General features: G+C 45.5%; 1 protein-coding gene across 2 annotated transcripts in view; it reads left to right on the forward strand.

The window, feature by feature from the left end:
- MCPH1 (microcephalin 1) overlaps positions 1-24,623 on the forward strand; it is a 1,654,378-nt gene that overhangs the window by 118,926 nt on the left and 1,510,829 nt on the right. Inside the window, exon 8 of one of the 2 annotated variants that reach the window (XM_078647933.1) lies at positions 9,589-10,908. In XM_078647933.1, the coding sequence (XP_078504059.1) occupies positions 9,589-10,908 (1,320 nt within the window). Of the gene's footprint in view, positions 1-9,585; positions 10,909-24,623 lie in introns of both variants that reach the window. The other variant, XM_078647932.1, reaches the window with a different exon arrangement.

Raw genomic sequence — 24,623 nt, forward strand, 5'->3', positions numbered from 1 at the left:
ATTAATGTTGTTGTGTGATCCACACGGTGCTTAACTCATTTGTAACATTCTCACTGTTGAGCCACTCATGTTTTGAAAGCTAAGCATTCACTTGGGAAACCCCACACTCCAACGAAGAGTACTTATTACTGTGTTGACATTCACTCACATTCAGTGGGAAGTAAAAGTGACTAACACAATGTGTGGAACTTTTGTTGCAATCTTTTTAATTGTTCATTAAGAAATTTGACATTTTCATGATCACATGAAGAATTGCTGTTGTAGTACTGAATCTGATAAAGGATGATGAGAATGGGTTTATTCCTGCACACCAGTTCTATTCCAATACTCACTTCTCATTGAAAGCCATTGACTACTTTTCAGCAGTTATCATTGATGCAACAATATTGTTCATAGGCGCACAGCAGGGGATTGACCTGATGAGCTGGCACAATTTGTTCAAAGTTCTAGAGGAAATAGGATTGTCAAATCAGCTCATCAGGTCACTCGCCTTGCTATATGGGGAATGAACTGTATCTTTATTGAATGAGAGCGTTACGAACCTAATAAAGATTACTGGGCTGCCCCCTTTCACCTTTGGTTTTCTCAATCTTTATAGAACCACTTACCTCTCTTTTGAGGAAAAAGTGAGAAAATTAAAGCAGCAGTTCCCAGGGCTCTCAAATTTAAATTATATGATTTTGTTTTTGTTCTTTCAAGGAGAAGTGCTTCTTTGGTATTCTGTTTGATTTATTTTTGCCTTTTTAGCCCTTTTCGGGATTAGAGTAAATATCTCTAAAACAAAAATGCCACTTTTGAATACCAGCGTTAAATCACTATCTCATTATTTATAACATTCCTATCAGAAAAGAGTGTCTGGGAACTATGTTGATTTTTATAAATGTAACTATACTACCGTCCTACGTAAGATTAAAACTATGCTACATAGATGGGATAAGTTGTCGGTCTCCATCATAGATAGAATAGCAATGGTCAAAATGCTTAAACCACTTTTTCTAAATGTTAGCAATTCCATGCTATTTAATTATTAGTTTATTTAATAAAATTAACCCACGGACCGTTTTATTTGGAATAAACATCAATCTAGCATAAGCCTGCAGAAGCAAACTTTTCTTATTTTTTATTTTCTTTATTGACATTTTGAACAAAACAGTGTCAATACAGTACAACTAGCCAGTTCAGCACAGATCTGTAAGTCAGATTATTAACCATAGCGACATCGCAGTACACAATGTCTCCCCCACCCCCAAATACAGATGACAGGATCTAAAATTTGCATTCTCCCGCGCACAAACTACACCAATTGCGCTACTGAGGGCTAAAATTCTACACATAGTGGACCTCGGGAAGGTCCGCAATGCATACATTCATCTAGTCACCAGTTTGCATACAACTAACTTGACACGCTACAACAGATCCTGTGTTGGTTGCATATAGATCCAGAATCCACTGAAGACCTCCCACTCCCTCATCCTCCGCCATCCCCTGAATCTTGGCAGTCCAAGCAATGAACAGCTCCCATATGTTTCGAGGTCTAGAGGCAGGTGGCATCGGCTCCCAAAAGGTACTAAGTTGCGTGTGCCCATAGGTAATGTCCCTGACCCAGTCCTTTAAAGATGGCACTTGTCGCCTACGCCAGTGTACTGCAACCTGGTGTTTTGCCGCAGAAGCAAACTTTACGTGTGTAGAAGGTGGGCTTGCCCTCACTGACTTGCAGCTTTCCCAATATCAAATGCTAGATTCTGTAATATAGTTAGCTCTAAGGATTTTGATAATTTATTTTTAGTAGGGATGAAAAGTGGACCTGTTAAATTGATTTTCAATGTTTTATTTAAAGTTCTTCATGGGCAGTGATTATTGGTGAACATTGCAATGCCTATATTAACAATGGACGCCTTTTTTCTATAATTCTTGATTTAATTAATTTTAACATGTGCTTTCTGTTTTATTAATATGATGACCCCTTGACAAAAGCAAAATACTTGCCTTATATATTGATGTTTGACACCCTGGCAAAGCCAATAGGCCAAAACTAAAATGCCTGCCTTGTATATCGATGTGTGACACCCTGGCAAATCCCATAGACCTGCCTTATAAATATTGATGTGGTGACCCTGTGTCAATCAATAGGCCTGCTGTATTTCAAATGGCTTTCCCTTATATTGTACCATTTGAGGGTGTCCCCAGAGGTATTTCCAACTACCTGCCAAACATATTTGTAATTTAATTTGTAGTATTTGTGTTTTTAATAAATTACATTTTCCTTCTTAAAAGAAAAGTGTTGTTTGCCATTGAATGGAGATTAATAGCCCACATCTAATAGAGACTACTAGCCGCAGATTCCTTAACGTAGAATTATCCCCAGGTGTAAGACTGGATCCGGAAAATTTTCTTTGCCACAACATCTCTGCGCTCCGGGGGGCGGGGCCACGTGACTCCGCTCTGATGCCGTCCTTGGGCATGATGTCAGCAATGTCACATAAGCCCCAACCTGGCGCGCCGTCAGTTTTTTCTCTTTTCTGCGTGCAACGCAGATCCGGATCGTGTCCTGGCTTGTTTTCAGGCCTTCTTTTTCATGCTTTGCGTTGAGGAACAGTGTGCAAATGCCTTCAGGCTTCAAGACGTGTACCTCTTGTGCATGTCAGATGTCGGCGACGGACCCTCACCCGATTTGTATGTGGTGTTTGGTCAAACACCATGACTCGGCTCAGCACCTCAAATCGAAGTCACGGCGGGACCGCCAGATGAAATTGCTGTTGGCCCGCTTGTCCAGGTCGGTGTCGTCCCAGTGTCCCTCCCCTTCCTCGGAAGCCAGGAGCCCCGATTCCGACTGCGACATCGCACTTAACCACGGCTCCAAGGGCGTCGCTCGCCGACTGGTAGGTCCTGCAGCTTGTCTCCGAGGCCCTGTCCTCGTTCGGCGGAGGGCGCGGCTTCCCCTCGGGACGTGCTGCCTCGCTGTTCCCACCCTACCCGCCATTTCCTGGTGTCGGGGCGACTAGGGCCCAAATGACAGCCTATGCTGCGGATCTGCAGGCTTCTTTGGCCCCTCCTCCACCTCCTGAGACGTACGTGGATTCCTTGCCTCGTAAGGGGCCTTCCACGAAGTCGCCAGCGGCTTTGACCGTGGCGCCGAAGGTTTCGGCTTCACGTTGTAGGAGGGTGATGTCGTCAAGCTGTAGTCCTGCGGGTCTCCTCTCTTCGACACCTGGCGTCCCTGCCTCGCCGCAAATCCCTATGAGGCTCCCTGTGGTGTCGCAGGAGGTCGCCGGGACTCATTCTTCCCCTCAGCCCTCTGAGCAGGCGGCTGCCTCGCCAGAGGCCTAGTCAGTGCCCTTTCGGCGCCGAAGGCTTTCCTCCTCGGCCCTGGCGGTGCCGCGGGCGGCTGCCGGGGCGCTTACCCTAGTCCCTCTCGGTAATATACGCTGGCGGCTGCCCCATTTAAGGATGAGCCGGCGCTGTTCCTTAGCCTATCCGGCTTCGACCACGCCCCATTCTCCTGTGGGTGACTCGGCGCCACCAATGTCCACTCTGGCGCCGATCGACGTTGAGCCGGCGCCTGTGGCGTACTCACTGCGCTGTGCTGGCAGGGGTCCTTGATTCATTTCCGGATGATCCTTCCTCTCCGGAGATTTGTCATCTCCTGATCTCTTCCTCTCCGGAGACAGGAAGCCGCATTGTTGCTTTTTCACCGGCGTCTTCCAGGGAGGGCTCCTCGCTGTCCCCGCAGCCTCAATCCTCGGACCCTCTTTTCCGCAAGTCCTGGTTGATTCCTCCACTAGATTCTTCGCTTTCCCCGGGGGTCCCTAATGTTCCTCACTCGTCCATGGATCCCCTACCATTCAGGGGCTGGCCGCTTCCCCCTCTAGCTGGATTTGGGGACGGACGGCTCAGTTTGCAGCCGTCGCCCACAGAGGAATTGTTTTCTTCCCCGCAGTGCCCTACGGAGGCCAATGTTGCTTTTGTTCGGGCTATTTCCACTGCTGCTGGTATTTTGTGAATGGTGATCCAGTCACCCCATTCCCTACGGATAATCTCTTAGAAGTTCTCCACCAGAACTCTGGTGGACGAGAGATGTTACGTCCTTTCGAAGCGTTGCTCCACAACTCTCTTCTGGGGGCTAGGGGTATCATGCCACGGATGATCCGGTGCCTCAGCCGCTCCTGCATCGCCACCCTCCTGCTCCGAACGACCCAGTCTGCCTTTCCTTCCACCCTTCTACTCAGGCCTCTCTTCTGCGGACTGCTTTTCCGTCCTTGCCTGTGGTGGTGTTTCCTCAGTCTCAGGAGGCCCGGTGGTTGGTTTCATGGGAGTGTAAAATTTTCGCTTCATCCAGTGCTGCTTTGCGGGCGCTCAACACTCTGTGTGTTGGCCAGGGCTACCTCCATCCTCTGGGATTCTGTGGAATCCCTTCTTTCTCATGTCTCCCATGAGTGTGCCCGCACTGCTCTACGACACCATGTGTTGGATGGTCGGGAGTTGGCTGCGTTTATTCTCTGTGCGGCCTTGGATGTTGCTGATGCTCTCGGGCGTACTATGGCCAGTTCTGTGGCTCTCCGTTGCCATGCTTGGCTGCGGGATGCTGCTTTTCCTGAAAATATTAGGGAGCGTCTGGATGACCTGCCCTTTGATGGGGTCCTTTTGTTTAAAACTCATGCGGACTCCGCCATTCAGCGTCTCCTTGCGGGGCTCCGTCCTCCTCCCCCTCCGTAGGCTGCCTAGTTGATCCTCCGGGACTTGATGGGAGACATTATCCCACCTGCTTCCTGGAATCTGGTGTTTTGAGTGGCCCATTTATAGGTTCTGTGTGGTTTGACGTGCCCTCGGGGTCCCTTGGTTGGCCCCTCTCTTCTGTTGGCTGCTGGTTCAGCCCTTTTCGCAAGTGTGTATTTTTTGGCTGATTGATAAGCTGTCTGTGGTTCTAACTGCAGGTCCTTATGTTCTTGTCCTCTGATGCGGGATTTTTTTACCTAAGAGTGGTTCCATGTTTTCTTTGGGACGTGTCTTACCCTAAGTGGGGTACTTGTAGCTATTGTTTAGCTCTGTCCTACACTGGGAGGGTGTGGACTCCCCTTTGCGGGTTCCTCGCCTTTCCTGGCGTTGCTATATACCGCTGGTGCGGTTTCTGTGCTCTTTGTGGGGGCATAGCTTGCGCTGCTCCAGGTTCGGTCATTTCAGTATCCGCTGCATCGCTGGACCAGCTTTGGCATGCCGTCTAAGGCGTTGTGCTGTGGTGTTTCCGCCCTTTTTGTCCGGCGTTTCGGCCTGGTCCTCTGTCTGGTGTTCCAGGGGGGATAGGTTTCCTGATATTTTTCTGTGTTCTGGTTAACTACTTAGTCCGTCCTACTTATTCTCCTCTCCTCTCCTCTCCTCTTCTGGCTGGTCCCGCTTCTTTTGTGAGTCGGTTTATGTCTGGAACGGTCTCCCTTAGGGGTTGTTCTGGATTTCCCTGACCTTTGCCTTTGTCTTGAGCTCTGCTTGCTCTGGGCGCTCGGCTTCATGGTATTTGCCAGCTGCCGACTGCGCACCCCTGCTCTTTCTGGTCCGCGGCCGGGGGCCTTGGCTTAGGGGCTTGTGCTCCTGCCTCTTTATCTGCTGGAGCCTTGCGCGAGTACGTCTTTCTTCTCACGCCTGCCTTTCTTGGCTGTGGAGCCGTTCCTGCCTTGTCCGCTGACTTGAAGCTGAGGTCGGTCCAGTTGTCCCCTTCACTGTGCGTGCTTTTCTGTGGAGGGCTTTGCCTCCATTTCTACCTCTTCTCCTTGCAGTTAGGGGTGATTCTTTATCTGGTAGAGACAATTCTAGCCGCAAATTCCTTCACGACCCGCCCTTCTACCCCGTTCTGCGGGAACCTTCAGCTTGGTCTTCTGCACTTGCCTGCCTCCGGGTGGTTTGTCTTCTGCGAGTGCCCTCTTTTGCTTCCTCCCCAGTGGGATGTTCGTTGTTTGTTTGATCCACTCCTTCCTTTCTGGTGATTGGTTAGTTGGTGTCATGGGTACTTCTGTGTCCCTGCACCCTGGTCTACCAGTGTGGGGCCTACTCATGTTCTTCTCCCTTTTTTCATTGCATGCAATTTCTGACTCCTTTGCAGTACCTCTGGGTTGGAGTCTCTTGGCTGTACCTTGACCCTTGGCTCTTTACAGGAAATGCGCCTCCCCTTGCTGGTGGTGTCTTGGGGTAAATTGTCTTTACTCTTCTGTCTGGCCTTGTTGTCCCTCATTGTTTATAGGCTGGGGTTGCAGGCCCCCTTTCGTCTGCTGTGACGTTTTTCACATGCTTTTCTGCCCCAGGGAGGATGTTGTATTTACTTGCGGGATTACTTGGCAGTAGCGGTGCTCTGCTCTTCCCTGCTATGACTTTCGGCACCACAGTGCCTGGCACTCTCCCGAATGGTGCTGTTCCTCACCATTTGCTCTTTCCTTTCTGTTTATCTGATTTTTTAGCACACTGTTCCTATATTCCCATAGTTTGTTTGTGATGGTTCTGCGTTGTGGCGCGGAAAAGTTCTCCTAAGAAAACTGACGTCGGTGCGCCGGGGTGGGGCTTATGTGACCTTGCTGATGTCATGCCCACGGACGCCAGGGTGGAGTCACGTGTTACCGCCCCCCGGCGCGCAGAGATGCTGTGGCAAAGAAAAATTTCCTGATCCATTGGGGATAATTCTACGCAAAGGAATCTGCAGCTGGAATCGTCTCTACCAGATACATCGTTACCAAAGGTAAGTAACTCGTACATCTCCCCTGAGTAGGCCTCAGACGACTTTCAAAAGGTAGCGAAGCAGAGTGGAGTGCTATAATGGTGTATTTGGTTCCCAGTAAGGAGACAGGTGTGGACCTATTACTTGCCCAGGACGCACATCTTGAACAACGAATAACCCAATTTTTTACACTCCCTTAAACATAAAATGATGCAGAGTAATTTAATGAGGTTACGTTTCGACATGATCACTGGGTTCACTAGCATTGTCCCTTACTCCTGCACCTTTCAACCTCCTTTAGGCATCCCAAGAATATAAAAGGCAAGGGGGAAGGTCTAAGGTAGACTTTTGAGCCCCAATGCCAACCAATGGGGACATTACTACAGAGGTTTCACTTCGCTTTACCTAGTGAAATTATATCTCTTCATTCTTGTCATTGTTAGAGTACCACAAATAATGACCAAGAGACTAAGGAGCTCCAAAGAGAGGGTAACCGTTCATTGCTCCGGATTCTCGCTCTTAGTTCTTCATCCCAACCAAAGGGTACAGCCTGCTGAGTGCATTATGAGGAATATCCATTTCTTTTACCGTACTCCCAAAACATTCAGTCATGAAGAAAGCTTTTTGCAAGTTTTTTTGTATATAAGGACAAAAACAAGGTCAGTTGCTTTAGTTTTGTATTGTGAATCTTATCTGGATACACATGCTGTGCATTTTTCTGCCATCTAGTGGTTGGGTCTGGGATTCCCTTTTCTATTTTTTTTCTTTGTTCCTGGGTGTCCTCGTCAACCCCCCTCTGTTGGTATGTTCGTCTCTCTGTAATGTCAGACGTGCGCTCCAGACATTACTGTGCATGGTTACCTTGTTCAGGTTCGTTTTTCCACAGTTGAGTCTTAAAGCAGGACAGAGGTGCTCTGAAAGACTCACCAAAATCTTTATTGAACGTCGATGAAAACATTGGAAAAGGGCAAATTGAATCAACTGAATAACACCAGGGTACTACAGATACTGCGAGGAAACTGTGACCAGTCATTTTTACTCTGAAGGAAGACCCGTCGGACCAAAAGAACGTGGTTGGAGAATACAGAGAGGTGAGGCAGTATGGAAAAAAAACACCTCTTTAAAATTCTCCAAGAAGTGAAACAAGTTTGTGCAAAAAGACCCACACAGAATCTGCAATCTCTGCCTTCCTAAAGAAAATAGCTCCAGGGGCTGCGAGGCCTGCGCAGAGTTTCAGTTAAGATGCTGAAGGTGAGAGAGAGAGAGAGAGACCACATTATAAGCACTATGTCATGGTTGATATGCAAATGGAGCGGCCCTTCCTTAAGGAACTCAGCCAGGTTTATCGACGATGAAGAAAACATTGAGGAAATCAAGCCGGTACAGAGTGGAGAGTCAGTGTCAGAAGACTGGATGGCATGAGGAGCGCGTCAAAGGAAGCCGACCTGAAGAAGCGTAAGACCGTAATTCATCAATGGAAAGGATTGGACTTGAGGGCCTCAAAAACATCCTCAACATCAAAGTCAAAACACTCAATAGTTAAAAGCTCGACAAAATAGGCTTGGTGGTGCTTGAGAAAGAGCCTAATGCCAAGGAACCACCGACTCCGAAAAGGAAGGCTCAGCGGACAACAGACTCCAAACTATGTACGCTCAAAGTCGAGGAAGAGATGTGCCAACTCAAGGCCAAAATTGCTGCACATTTTCAGAGAAAAAGACTTTGAATATTCTCTAAAGGGATTTGGAATCCCAGCTAAGCTGCCGGAGCCCATAATGGTTGAGGAAGGACAGGCAGACAGCAAGCCACCCTCAACACCAGAGCCTTAAGAGGAATAGCAGAAAAAGTTGTTCGGCTACGAAGACTTGACCACACGGTGATTGACTCCACCCAAGAAAAAAAGACAAAAAAGACACAGTGCTAGACTGAACCAGTAGATGTCAGAATAATACACTGCATGTGAATCCAGAAAATGCTTCAACCTGCAGAGCTACTGGTAAGTAACCATTTCATTTAAAGGCTCTGTTTCAGAAGCAGTGCCAGCTTCATATCCCGTCACTATGTGGGTTTACGGGCCAGTTATCAGTTTGCTCAATGCTCAGGGTCTGAGGTGGATTGTAGGTCATTATGAAATTCAGGGCGACGGCTATGGTGGAGGTAGGGGCGAGGTAGGTCTGTGTGCGTGCGGTTTCCCTTTGTGACATCTTTGATTGTTTCTTGCCCTTGATTGTTTCTTGCCCCTGATTGTTTCTTGCCCCCTTCCTCTTTCTCACATATGTTGACCAATCTGATGGTGAGTTCTAGTTTATTTTACTTTTTCCTTGGAGTTTTAAAGCCCGTATTTTACCTTTTTGATACCCCATAGCTCTAAAGGTTAGCAGGATCCTGGATGTTGCGGCAGTAAGAGGAGGTATAGTTCACTCGTCGCCAGGTGGCGTTCAGGTAAAAGCTGTCCAGAACAGTACAGTGTTGAGGACTTTCCAGAACTGCATGTGGTGTGGCTCTGCCCTCAATGTTAAAATGAGTATCCCACAGTCTGAGGCCCTGGGCCTCTAGCAATCTTCATGTTTCGTCATTTTAAGCCATTGTTGGGTGATGGGATTTATATTCATCTGGGGATCGCAAATGTTATAATATGTGTTTTTGAAGATTTTTCTGGCTCTTTTTTCTCTGTAGGCCTCATATATATGGGGTATTTGTATTGCACGAACCTAACCTAGCTATGTGGACGATACAGACGATTTTGAACTTGGTCCTCACTCACATCTACGAAGACTGAATGTAGAGCTTGAATCACTATGAAGTTAACTTCCCTTTCTTTAAAATGCTGGTCTGATGTTTACATACACATTTTTGCTAGATATGGTTACTCTGCTGCTCTTACTTTATTGCAGAAGATGCCATCAGTGAAACTTTGAATTCAAGCTTTGAAGACTTGTTCGGAAAACCAAGAAACATCCAAATGAAAGCTGTGGGTTTGAAGAAAGATGACAATTGTGCCTCAGCATTAGAATCCAATAGGGAGCTTACCTCTGCACCGTTGCCTAGTCCTGATCTATTCCAGCTCACCCCACTGAATGAGAAGAGGACACCTTCACTGAGAAACTTGAGCCTTTTCATGGAAGGAAATGATGCGCCTTTTTTAGAAAAGAAGCGTTTGTTTGAATCTTCAGCTAGCAATGCAGTTCCCACAAAGTGCATGCCTTCAAGCCCAGCTGAACTGAAAAGCGATAACAACTGTGGTACTCCGGTACATGGGAAGGTACCAGAAAAGAAAAGAATTAGTAGCGCTTTCAAATCTGCGTGCGAGGTTTTTTCTGAACATTTTGCAAATGAGGAAAGTTTAAATTCTAACGGATTTGGCAAGAACCCTGCTAGAAATGTAAAACCATCCAGTTTAAAATCGACAGGCTTAACATCTGGCCAATCCAATAGGAAAACGTGCATTGTACCGGAATTTGGGACGCCCCCAAAGACTGCGAAAAGCTCAGACACCAAAAACAAAACATTGAGTTATGAGGACTTTTTTTCTGCACCCAAGCAAAAGAACAATAAAAGCCTTTTGAATCGCTTTTCTCTGGGTGCTCTATCACGTAAATCGCCAAGTCCTCCCCCAGTGGTATCTGGGAAACAACATACTTTAAATAAAAGAAAAAGATCTGTAGAGGAGAGTGATGACGTGATTTCCAACCAAAGTAAAAAAAGATTCAGAACTTTCCAGATTCGTGTTGTTCCTCACTCCAAGTTAAAGGAATACAAATTAAATGGACAGCCCAAATCTACTACATCTTTAAATGGTTTGCCCAAAAGAAACACACGAGAAAAAACACCACCTGTAAGCCACATGGCGAATGAATCTAAGATCAGCACAAAAATCTCTCAAAGAACTAATAACGTTGGTTGTACATTGGTTCAGCCCAGCAGCAGCGTGCCGAATATTAATACTTGTTCAACACAAGCCCACAGCTTTTCAAAAACTTTGAAGCCGACGGTATTTACACCACCTCCTTTTAAAGAGAAAAACAAACAAGCAAACACGGTTAAGGAGATTTCTGTAGAAAATAATGCTTCTTTTCAATCTTCAGACTGTTTAAAGGATCGAACTCTACGAGGTTCTATGGAAATACCAGCAAGCACATTGACTTTACCTCATTGCACAAAGCCAGAAACGAACGCCGGAGAAAACAAGGAATTTCAAGAGAAAAGATTCAGTCTGAGTATGTAAACTGTCCTTTTTCTTGGTGATGTAATTCTGTTGCAAAATGGTTACTGTGAACTTATTTCGATGTAGATATACTTTTAACTTTTTTTAAGGCTGTATTTTTAACTGTGCAATAATTGTCATTTAACATGATAAAAACAATACTGTGATTTATTGAGGTTTAATTAGGGAGGTGGATTTTGCCGCCTGTGCTTTTATCCTAACTTACCTTTTTCTGCAATTTTCCAATTACATTCCCCATTCAGAAAGAATATACTTTATAAAATGCTGTTTGGTCATTTGCTATATACTGTTGACATTTGTTACCGTCATATTTAAAAATGATCAACTAATTATTAAATTACATTTGCAACATGGTTTAACTCTCGTTTTATCCTTGAATTTCACATATCTGGCTACTGGATACATTTGCATTGATTACTGTACACTGTAAGGAATTTGTAGAAAAAATCTGGTTTGTGGCCGCATTTTTCTGGTATTGATGGTGTGCTTCTGAGTGAAGATCTACTGCCCTAAAGTAAAACACGCAGTACTGACTATTCCTTTTAATACAACGATCTTCTCTAAGATTGATTTATATAAATGTATAATTTTGATATTTGATGCCATCAAGAACAGGTTGCTTCTTTGTTCAGTGTTAACATGAACTAGTAGCAAAGGTTATTCCAGGCCTCGAAAAATCATAATAACATTACTAGACCTGCAGGTCGAGTAACTTGAATAATCTATTCAACCTAATTGTAATTTACTTGAGCCTTAAACGGGCCTCAAATTGTGTGCTCATTGGCAAATATTTTATTGGACAGTCTCCTTTTTCTTAATTCTCACATTTGAGTTCACCTTCAAATATGAGAGTGCAGCATTTCAGCTGTACAAAACAAAACTTTTGTTTGATTAAATAGACTAAACATCTGCTCCTTGTGTAATAAGAATCTATTGTGCAAAACATCGAAGAGTGGTGAGATTCACACCAGTTTTAAAGTCATCCTGAAGTTCGTCATATTACTCTGTTTAAGCTTATAAAGGCGTGCAAGCACGGTACGCGCTCTGTCCCATTGCACTTTTCAATGAAGACATAACACAAAGGCACCAAATTCTGGAACTAATTCGGCTGCACAGCCAAGGCCTGGACTTTATGAATCCAATAAATCAAGTATTCTCATGTTTTTCTTTGTACTCCTTATTAATACCATATCCTTAATCCACTTTTCACATTTGTTTAGTCAATTTATTTTATTAATTCGTCTGTCGTGCTGTCAAAGATGACTCAAACAAGAAGCGTACCTTTCTACAGATCACGATTTTAATGGCATCATCCAATGCATTTCAAGAATTAACGTTCCCTTCGTCAGGGGTATCTACAAAGCAAAAAAATATAACATTCAAATGCCACCATCAATATGCAATTATTTTGTTGACTGCAATAAAAAGCTTTGTGACAACAATTAGTTGTAATTCATGAGCTCTACGAAATTACATGCTTGTCATTGTTTGTTATAAACATTACCCTTTTATTCGTGTGACTTGCTCCACGCCCCCACTGCTATTTTGCCCGCTCTATTCACCTCCCACTGAGCTAAGGTTCAAACAACCATCCTTGACCCCCTTATTACATAACCTCTTTTCACGATGTTATCCCTCCTTTGCACTAATCACCCCCTGTGTCCCAACACTCCTCCCTTCACACACTGTGACATGCGTGCAAATTGTTTTAAAAAACCGACATCCCAGACTGTTACTTCAAGTTCAGTAGTCTCTCAGCTGTCACCCCACCGCTCCGCGCTCAAAATGTGCCAAAGCCCTTTTCTCTGTTTGACAGAAACCTCAACTGCTCCTGCGGGTTCTTTTTAAACCATATAACTCCCTTGTTGATTACCAACAGGTGACCAGTCACGAATGCGGCCGCAATACCAAAACTATGGTACGTATTCCATGCCTTTCTTTCCCATACTACTTATCCAAGACTACTTATCCCAACATGCCACTCTTCATATAATCACCCATTCAAAGCAACTCATACCAAAATCCAGTAATCAGAAAAGTAAACACCCATTGCTGCTCACACTAAATGTAAATTCAACTGAACATGTAAACTCATCTTTGCAAATGCGATGCTTTGTCTCAAGTGAATAACACTTTGGTATGCACAAAACAAACAATTTAAAGTCTTTCTTTTTATTGAAATCTTTCTTTGTTTGGAGCAGTAATAATTATCCCCTGTTATGCCGAGCCGTCAATGATGGGAAACGTCACTCCAGAGTTGTTTAACATGTCTGCAGATGATATAATTTCAATGCTAGACCTCCATTCATTTGTCAACTCTTTGGGTGCAATCTCTTCGTGGGACAAAAGCATTGTGCAAAACATCGAAGAGTGGTGAGATGCACACCAGTTTTAAAGTCATCCGGAAGTTCGTCGTAATACTCTGTTTAAGCTTATAAAGGCGTGCAAGCATGGTACACGCCCTGTCTCATTGCGCTTTTCAATGAAGACATAACACAAAGGCACCAAATTCTAGAACCATTTCAGCTGCACAACCAAGGCCTGGACTTTCTGAATCCAATAAATCAAGTATTCCCATGTTTTTCTTTGTACACCTTATTAATATCCCTCTATTGATTAGTCATTAGTGCAATGGAGGGATAACATTGTGACAAGCGGTTATGTAATAAGGGGGTCAAGGATGGTTGTTTGAACCTTAACTCAGTGGGAGGTGACTGAAGCGGGCAAAATAGCAGTGGGGGAGTGAAGCTGGGTGCAAGTCACACGAATAAAAGGGTAATGTTTATAACAAACAATGACAAGCATGTAATTTCGTAGAACTCCTGAATTACAACTAATTGTTGTCACAAAGCTTTTTATTGCAGTCAACAAAGTAATAGCATATTGATGGTGGCATTTTAATGTTATATTTTTTTGCTTTGTAGATACCCCGGACGAAGGGAATGTTAATTCCCGAAATGCATTGGGTGATGCCATTAAAATCGTGATATGTGGAAATGTACGCTTCTTGTTTGAGTCATCATTGACAGCACGACAGACGAATGAATAAAATAAATTGACCAAACAAATGTGAAAAGTGGATTAAGGATATGGTATTAATATGGAGTACAAAGAAAAACATGGGAATACTTGATTTATTGGATTCAGAAAGTCCAGGCCTTGGCTGTGCAGCCGAAATGGTTCCAGAATTTGGTGCCTTTGTGTTATGTCTAATAAAAATCTATCCCACATATAGAGTACACATGATCCTTGACCTGCCTCTCCGTTTCAAAATGGCATTGCAATCGGGACAGGGGTGTTTCTCAGTTCATGTTTAAACACTCACTTTTAATAAATACATTACTAAAGCACAATGTGGTAGTGCACTTGTTGTTTAAAGGCAGTACATTTCTAAGACATGGCAAACCAACTTCTCACTACCTTGCAGCTTTACGGATAAAACCATATAGTGCATTAACAATAATCTGTGAAAATGTGGGTTCGGAAAACATTTATCATTTGCACATCACCAAGTAAAGTCTTCTGATTTGATTTTCATCCTATTAAAATATTTTTTTCTTCATACAGGAGTACAAAAAATGGGCTTTTACAACTACTGAAATATATTTTTTAATGGTTTTACAGTTGACTTATTAGCTATTTTAAATGTGTTAGGAAAATTCTGATACCCTACAGCCTTTCATTTCACACTACTCTACAGCGGGTCTGACTGTTCACTTTACCAAATCCTGGAACTCTGCAGTTGGAAAAGTAATTGTAAATTGACTTCTGACCTCTTGTCTCTGAACAGAGCAAATGTTACAGATGAAAATGTGATTGATAGGCATTTTTTTTGCCCCTTCACTTTCTGACTGAACAGAACACCTGTTCTTTGTAAACTCTGGGGAGTAGCCCCTAAGAAGAGGGCCCCTGAAGGCAAATACCAGACCGGTTGGACAGGGGAGAACAACCAAGGCAATTAGAAAAACACTCTGGGGAGTAGCTCCTAAACATAGCTCCACCTGATAACATTGATTGCCTTAGTGAGTGAGCTTGTATATTTTTCAAGGCCTCAATTCCTTAATATGGGTTTCACAATTTGCTGCAGAACACCCCTGAACCAAGGCCACACCATTTTACAGGTAGACAAATCTAAACTCCTTGAGGTTTTACTTGGCCTATAATTTGGTATCTTGGGTAAACTCAAAAGCTAACTGTAGGAAAGCGCCCCTCACGTGGTTACCCCCATTTTTTGTGGGCTGATGGGCTTGCTCTGTGCACAATCAAGAGTCGCTTTGGGAGATCTTCTGTAATGGCAGCAGGGCATAGTGTTGTGCCCTAGTCTGCACAATCTGCATCTCCATTCTTGGAGACTGGGCAGCTGCACTTGACCTCTTACGACCTGACACCTGAGGTCATTGATGTCATCTTGGCAGCAAGGCGTCCCTTCGCAAAATCAGTTCACACTAGCCGGAACAAATTTGTGCATTGGTACGGCATCCAACAATTTGATCTATTGCAGGCAAAGTTGCTTGAGGTTTTGAAATTTGTTCTCTCCATAGCCCAACAAGGACTTACTTTGGGCATCGTTAAAGGCTACTAATCGTCTCTTTTGGCTTTTTTGTCGATGCCAGATCGGCTTTTGTTATTTAAGTCACCTGTTGTGATTAGGTTTTTGGAAGGTTTCTGTTAGAAATGGGTCTCTAGTTGGCAGAGGTTTGCACCCAGTCCCAATTAGGGACCACAACCCTAGTCAGGGTAAACCAGATACACAACCTAAATTAACCTATGCTCACCCTCTGGTAGTTTGGCACACAGCAGGCAGGCTTACTTTAAGAGCCAATGTGTAAAGTATTTCTGCAACACACAGTAACACAATCAATGCACCACGAAAAGATTCCACGCGAGTTTAGAAAAGTAGAGAATATTTATCGGAGTAAAACAAGACCAAAATGACAAAAATCCAATCAGTAGAATTTTGAGGTATGTTTTTTTTAAAGCATAAATGCAAACACTGTGCTTAGAAGTCAGTAGTGCTAAAAGGTTACTTGAGGCCACGATGGACCGGGTTAAGTCCAAAGTTCAGGCCGACTGCAATGGAGGGCTGGCTGACTTCAAGACTCACGCAGGTCCTGCTGAAAAAGTACCTTGGACAGAGCAAAGTGGCAAAGCTGAGGGCACGATGCGTTGATCTTTTCCACTCAGCTGTGTTGTGGTCGAGCTCTGTTGAGATGCTGGCAATGCATCTTCATCGTGCTGCACAGAGCATCATTGTCGGGCCAAACAGGCTGTAAAGCCGCTGTCGCTGTCATTGAACAGCCTCTGCGTCGAACATATGAAACGTGGTTTAGCTCTTCCTTTCTAATCGGGAATTACAGCTCAAATGAAGAAGAAATTCCCAATGCTAGCCTATGAGAGGAGTAGGCCTCACAGTAGTGAAAAACGAATTTAGCTGTTTGCAACTACCAGGATATGTAAAACTTAAAAGTACGTGTCCTACCCTTTACCTACACAACACCCTGCCCTTAGGGCTACCGAGGGCCTACCTTAGGGGTGACCTATGTGCAACAAAAGGGGGTTTAAGGCATGACAGGTGGTTTTAAATGGCAAGTCGAAGTTGCATTTAACTTCACACACAGGCCCTGCAATGGCAGGCCCAAGACCCGTTTGAAAGGCTACATGTATGTGTGGCACAACCAGTGCTGCAGGCTCACTAGTAGCATTTAGGTTACAGGGCCCGAGTATATGGTATACCACTTTACAAGGGATTTATAAGTAAACTAAATATGTCAATTGGGCATATACCAATGTCACCAGGTTTTAGGGGAGAAGCACATGCACTTAGGCAATGGTTAGCACTGGTGAAGTGCTCAGAGTCCTAAGGCCAACAAAAAGAAACAGCAATAAGTGGAGGTAAGCAGGCAAAAAGTTGGGGGAAAGAGCATCCGAACAGTTTCCCACATTTGTTTCCACTATAACACTTTGTAATGCTTCTGTGGGATTTGAAAAATATATGGTATGCGCCCTTTTGAGCCGCTGTACAGTTATCCTTTGAAACTTCTGACTTAGAAGAACATATTTTTCATGACTACCATTTCCTAGATGTGTACGCAATCTGCAGGCTGTTACTGTTAACCCACCTTATATCACTTTCTTCCCAAATTAGTTCTTGTGAAGATCAAATCTTCCTTTCTTCCCAACGTGATCACTCCTTTTCATGTCAGGCAGGCTATCACTCTTACAGCATTCTTTGGATGAAAAGAAACTGCATTGTTAGGGCCCTAAGTGGGCTCTAAGCTCCTATATTTATTATACCAAGGAGCATCAAGTGGACAACCTGCTCTTAGTAGGGTTTTCCGAAGCAAAGAAAAGGAAGACAGTGCAAACATGGACAACCTCTTGAGAGGTTGTCCTCTGCATAACAGGCCTGCTATGCACTGGCAAACAGTCGGATAGATGCTTTCCTTCCAGTACCCACGGATCTAGGCTAACAGACTGGGAGGATTTTATAACTTTACCCACACTTTCCGCGCTTGACCTGCACATGGGTCCTTGGGCTGATCTCCGGTGGACGACTTTAGTCCACTCACGAGGCACACAGAGAGGGGTAAACTACCATTACTTCGCGGGCACTACTACGAAGTACAGTTATTGCGCATTATTTACTTTGCAGGATCTTTTTCTACGTATGATTTTACTTCGCATGCTGTTACTTCGTATTTACCGTTACTTCGCAAACTATCAACATTGTTGTTTGGAAAAGGAGGCGCTTCAGTTTCCAAAGAACGACTGTGAGAAGTTGGCCTGGTATATGATGTTCCGTATTCTAGTGAGCACCTTGCACCAGTCCAAACAACCCTTATGGTGATGGTTGTAAAGTCAACCTTATAGACCAGCTATCCTAGTGGTAGCATGGACAAAGCAGTCTTTGGCTGAAACTTCAGAGGGCATGTAAAGCCAGCTGTTTTACCATATGTAACCCCTTGAATACCAAATGAAAGGACACCACACAGGTTATATAGAAAATATATATGTATTTATTCTAAACACAACCCCTCTGAGCTCTTTACGAGGTCAGAGGCTAAAGCACATAACAAGATACTCAATTATCATACATTAAGTTGCACAATATACAGTAGGGCCCTAGGGGCACGTAAAACCATATACTAAAATAGTGGTATAAGAACCACGTCACGAACACAGGATAGGCCTAGGGAATCGCTGGGGCTACACTGTACTAACAAGTGTTAGGGAGCAGGAGGCCCACGGGATGCGTGTGCAGTGTCTTTACACACACGCGTGTTACCATAGTTAGAATGGGAACAAAAGAATTACAAACTAGTTCTTTTAGGTCACTTCCGAATGGACTAGGAGAAAGCTACTGAAAACTAGGACACTAGAATAGTTAATACCCATAGGAGCACCGGAGTACTCGCGTTACATCACCCACAGGAAGCGGGTTCATAGGTGTCGAAGTGTGTCGGGTTTCGTCGCTGATTCCTATGGAGCCTTGGAGAAAGATGCTGCAGGCGACCAGGAGAGAAGTGTCCGGTTGGATCCAAGGGCGGGTCGAGGATGAAGAGTACCTGAAAGCAGAGTGGACAGAGTCTGAGTCACTAGCCAGTGACCAGGAAGGAACCAGGCGATGTCGCGAAGCAATCAGGTGATGTCGTGAAGCTTGACTCTGCAGCCACGTGGACCAGGAGGCGTCGACCAGGAGCTGGATACGGACTGTCCCACGAAGGATCTCGCTGTTGGCGGCGCCTGCTTCTGGATTGGAGTCAACAGGCCTTGGCAAATGCAACCCACGCAGGAATCGAATATTGGCTTAGGATTAGACCAGCAAGGTCTATGGGGCCTCTCCTTTGCAGGGAAGCAGGGGCCCACCTGGATCAACCAGGCAGGCGGTTCAGATTCAAAGGTTCGTCATCACAGAGGCCACTAGCCAACGGGCAAGCGACCGGACAGGCGCGTCAAGCAGGAAAATGCAGAAGGGCCCCACGCAGAACTCGTGGAGTGTGGAGGGCTGATCTTCGGTGCAATTGATGCTCGGGACTGGGGCTTCTCAATCCCCAATGCACAACTGCGAGGGTGCCTCAGAAGCTGCACAAGTAGCAAGGAGAAGGCTTGTCAAGATGGCCGGTCCCACGTCTCTCGTCGCCTCCACGGGTCTCAGCTTTGCAGGGACTGTGGATCGGGGTCTGGAAGTCTGGCTCTCGTCGGACTCTGTGCTCGGGCTCCGGCAGGAGCGTCGACAAAGTAAACCGCTAATCGCAGGTTGGTGCCTGTTTGCACAGGGTGGTCACTCCTTGACCACAAGGGAGATTCTTCAGTCGTCTTCTGTGAAGGAGATCGTCGAAGGTCCAGAGTTTCGTTTCAAGTTTCAGTCAGGATAAATCTAAAGTCTCTAGACTCAGCTCCTACCTATATACTGATCTGGTGGGCTGGTTTACCTGCTAGGTCCCTCCTATGGGTGGGACCAGGGAAGGGGGTAGTTACACCCCTTTCCCTTTGTCCAGTTTCGCGCTGGGGCTGGAGTGCCCCAGCAACTGGTTTGAAGCGGGCTATGCATGGGACACCTTGTGTGCCCCAGGCAGTGTCTCATTTCATTCAGCCCTTCCTGCCCCAATACACTATGGCCTGTCTGGGGTGGTGCTAGCACCTCCCAAGTCAGGAAACCTATTGTCCAAGCCTCCCTCGCTGGAAGGACTCCCGAAAGCTGCAGACAGGCTCAGCTCATGCTAGAGCCTCATCTCACATAAAACCAAGCACTCTGCCTTCAGGATTGTTAAGGCCTGTCATAGGAGTGACTTATAGGTATATATGTGTCTATATATAAGGGTAGGTATAGGGATACTATACCTAAGCATGGGTGGTTACACCACCTTGCCCCAGCTGAGTGATCAGCCAGTTGTGTCAGTTTGGATGGCCAGCCAGGGGTGGCATAAGATATGCTGCAGCCCCTGGTAGGCCTTGGGTGCACCTATGTCCTGGGTACCTATGGTACACTGTACAGGGACTCACAAGAGTGATCCATTTCCCAAGTGGTGATGTACCTAAAGTACATGGTATGAATTTAGAGAGTTAACAGCTGGGCTGTGGGTCTGATTAGCAGGCCCACAGCCACATTAAAGTCGAAAACCAGTGAAGCAAAAAGTGTGGTGACCATAGGAAAGCAGACCCTACTCTCCTACATAAGCCCCCCCTCCCCCCAAATGCAGGGACATTAGACTAACCTTGACCAGTTGTGTCTTCATGTTCTAAGTGGAAATACCTGGAGAGACTATCTGCATTGCCATGGTCAGTCCCTGGTCTCTGCTCCACTGTAAAGTCCATCCCCTGTAGGGAAATGGACCACCTGAGCAGTTTGGGATTTTCACCCTTCATCTGATTTAGCCACAAGAGGGGCTTATGGTCTGTCTGAATCTTGAAGTGAGTGCCAGACAAGTATGGCCTCAGCTTCTTCAGGGCCCAAACCACAGCAAAGGCCTCCCTCTCAATAGCTGACCAATGTTTCTCTCTAGGGGTCAGCCTTCTGCTAATAAGAGCAATGGGCTGGTCTTGACCATCTACATTCAGTTGTAAAAGTACAGCTCCCACCCCAACTCAGAAGCATCTGTTTGGACAATGAACTCTTTGGAGTAATCAGGACTCTTCAGAATAGGTGCAGAGCACATGGCCGCCTTAGGGTCATCAAATTCCTTTTGACAGCTTACTGTCCACTGAACTTTCTTGGGCATTTTCTTTGAAGTCAGGTCATTAAGTGGTGTCACAATGGACCCATAATTCTTGACAGGGACTCACAAGAGTGACCCATTTCCCAATTGGTGATGTACCTAAAGTACATGATATGAACTTAGAGAGAGAACAGCTGGGCTGTGGGTCTGATTAGCAGGCCCACAACCACATTAAAGTCGAAAACCAGTGAAGCAAAAAGCAAAAAGTGGGGTGTCCATAGGAAAGCAGACCATACTCTCCTACAACGACGTGCACCACTGACAACGCATTCATCTGGAGAATAGAGGAATCACGAATGAAGGGGAAGAGAGGAACCATGAGGAGGGAGAGGAAAGTGGGGCTGTGTTGTTTTTAGGGTCGTGCAGGGGGTGGTCTTTTAGGTTGTAGTGTTTAGTTTGTGTAGTGTATAGTAGTGTATTTGGGTTTAGGGTAATGTCTGGGCTTGTGAAGTGTAGTGCTTGGGAGTAGGGACAGAACAGGGGGTTGGAGCAGGGTGTGCAGGGGTAGTGTTTAAGGGTTTAATGGTTTAGGGTAGTGTTGTGGTGTATGTGTAGTGTAGGGTAGTGTTTTAGGGTTTAGGGAAGTGTAGGGGCGTGCAGGGTAGTGTTTGAGTGTAGGGAGCGGACTGTGGGAATGGGGAGGGACTTGCAGGGGGTAATGGTTTAGGGTAGTGCTGTGGTGTTTGTGTAGGGTAGAGTAATAGGGTTTAGGCAAGTGTCTGCAGGGTTGTGCAGGGTAGTGTTGGAGTGTAGGTACAGGAGTGGGGGAAGGAGAAAAGTTGTGCAGGTGGTAGTGTTTAAGGGTTCAGGGTAGTGGTGTGATGTTTGTGTAGGGTAGATGTTTAGGGTAGTGTCGGGGGGGGCAGGACTGGTGGAAGGATGGTAAGGAGGTAGTGTTTTAAGGTTTAGGGTAGTGTAGAGGCGTTTGAGTAAGGTAGGGTAGTGTAGTGTTTGTGGGTTTGTGTAGTGTAGTGTTTTGGTAAATGAGAATGTGTTGAAAAAGTGGAATGACTCACCCACCCAAAAGCCATATTAAATGTATTTAAAGCATTGTTAATGATTACGTGACTTTTAAAAAAAATAAAAAGGCTTTAAATTATATTTTCGATACTCCCCCAACAAAAAACCTTATTTCCCTGTCCTCCAGTCACGGGGGCTAGGATAGTATTAGAAATATTTGTACAAACTACGTGCAATTAAAGAGTTATAATGGTATGCGTATTAATTTAATGCTGAGAAAACACATTTAAAGTACATTTCCATACAGTTGCAATGTAAATGAATGCACAGTTTAAACTTGCGAAGTAATGGGCATTGTGAAGTTAAAACATCGTAGTAATGACGTGTACTAATGGCTTGCAAGTAACGTCATATATTCACAGCGAGGTGTCACAGATGTCCAACTGAAACTTCTATTTTCTCAAGATTTTTTGATACGCTATGGGCCTGTTCTCTTCTGTGTGTATCAGTATTGAACTACCTCTTGGCTGGACTGCTACTGAATACTAAGTTCTGCAGCCGTATTGACAAATTGTTTGGAACAAAAACTAAGCACATTTATATGTCTTTGATATGTATTAGACAATGTTATTGTAGGATGTGTAAAATAAGAAGTGTTGTGTATGTACCTCTTTTTTGTTTGATAAATAAACACCCAGTAATTAGAGATGGTCTGTGCTTGTGATTGAAAATCATACAAAGAAATGCTGTCGCGTATAGTGAAATATATGGTACGGGTGATTAATATTCTCACCGGCATAGTCATAATTCTTTCCGTTCCCACAGATTACCATTTTGTATATGCTGATTCACTGGCAAACACGCAGCCCCCAGAAGGCTTGCAGACTCATTACACCTGGCCAAAGCTGCTGCCAGTGCATTGCCATGCAGAATTCCTGTCTTAAACTTCTGTCAGACGTTGGTAGACATGTTTACGTAGCAGTACTGCCTGGACAGTAGGGTCCTTTGAGAGGGGCATTATGCCTGTTCGGTTCTTTCCGACCCTTTTGTATGAGCAAGTTCTTTAGACCTTCCATCAGGTATTGCTGTGGTAACTTATCTCAAAGTGAGGCACCTGCAGTTAGAAATATCCATCGGAAGAACAAGTTATTTACCCTCCGCCTTCCCTTTCTGTGAAGTAAACTCTTTTCACATCTAATAGCTCCCAAATCTAGAGATGCTCCCAAATCGAGAGATTTGCACACTATTCATGTTAATCTCCTAATGGGTTTTGCGTCTGAGTGCATGGACAGTTTAGAAAGCAACTGACGTCAGCAAAATGTATGGTGCTTATATGTGGCTCATATAGTCACTTCCAGAGCGGAATGTAGTCGGTGCAGAGTCGCACGACACACCTCCGGCATCCAAGAGTACTGGTTTTAAACTTTCCAGATCCTCTTTAATGCCTGGGGAATATTCACAAGATATGGAATCTATACTTGGAGTATCCACCAGAAAGATCGTTATTGATGGTAAGTAACTTGTTCTTATGTGATATTTCTTCTGTGATATTTCTGCAATATTTCCCTGTTAAATACTGACAGTTGATGGTCTCTATTAGTATCATGATGTTCTCCTACGTCTGACAATCCATTGACATTGTATTGTCCACAGCGAAATTTTTCACTTTCCTATGGTCTGTGGCCAGGAAAATAATATTGTATATGTTTTTAGAATTTGTATGGTGCACTTGCTAGCTTAGACCAGCGTGAGCATCAATGACACCATCAAGAGCATGAGCACAATCCACTCCGGCTCACCGTCAGACCCATTCCCGCACCACGTCTTCAACAAAGCAAGCAGCTCCATTGCACCCCACCTACGCAATATCATCAATCTCTCCCTTGAGGCAGCGACCTTCCCAGAGAGCTGGAAACACGCCGAGATCAACGCCCTACTCGAAAAACCCAAGGCAGACCCAAGAGACCTCAAGAACTTCCGACCCATCTCTCTGCTCCCCTTCCCGGCCAAGGTCATCGAGAAAATAGTTAACAGACAGCTAACACGATATCTAGAAGAGAACAGAATCCTGGACCCTTCCCAGTCAGGGTTCCGCAGCAACCACAGCACCGAGACCACCCTCATCGCCGCCACCAACGTCATCAGGACCCTGCTAGACAACGGGAACACTGCAGCACTCGTCCTCCTAGACCTCTCTGCCGCCTTCGACACCGTCTGCCACCGCACACTACACGCACGCCTCGACGCCGCAGGGATCCGAGACAAGGCTCTGGAATGGACCACCTCCTTCCTTTCCGGCAGAACCCAGAGCGTCCTCCTCCCCCGTTCCGTTTCGCAGCCTCCGAGATCATCTGCGGCGTACCTCAAGGATCCTCCCTCAGCCCGACACTGTTCAACATTAACATGGCCCCGCTTGCACACGTCGCCCGACAGCACGACCTCAACATAATCTCCTACGCCGACTACACTCAACTGATCCTCTCCCTCACCAAGGACCCCATCACCGCCAAAGCCAACCTCCATTAAGGAATGAAGGCCGTTGCCGACTGGATGAAGATCAGCCGTCTGAAGCTGAACTCTGACAAGACGGAGGTCCTCATCCTCTGCTCCAACCAGTCAGCCTGGTACGACTCATGGTGGCCAACGGCACTGTGGGCAGGCCCGACCCCCACGACCACGCACGCAACCTGGGAATCTTCCTTGACTCAACGCTCTCAATGACCAAGCAAGTCAACGCCGTCTCCTCCTCCTACTTTAACACCCTCCGCATGCTCCGCAAGATCTACAGATCGATCCCGACAGATACAAGAAAGACAGTCACCCAGGTCCTCGTCAGCAGCAGACTCTACTACGTAAACGCCCTCTATGTGGGAGCCCGGACCAAGCTCATCAATCGACTACAAGGCAGCCAAAACGCCTTGGCACGACTGATCCTCGATGTACCACGACACGGCCACATCACCTCCCACCTGAGAAACCTACACTGGCTCCCCGTCAACAAGAGGATATCCTTCAAGCTCCTCATCCACGC

This window comes from Lissotriton helveticus, chromosome 6, assembly GCF_964261635.1.
Source record: "Lissotriton helveticus chromosome 6, aLisHel1.1, whole genome shotgun sequence".
Lineage (NCBI taxonomy): Eukaryota > Metazoa > Chordata > Amphibia > Caudata > Salamandridae > Lissotriton > Lissotriton helveticus.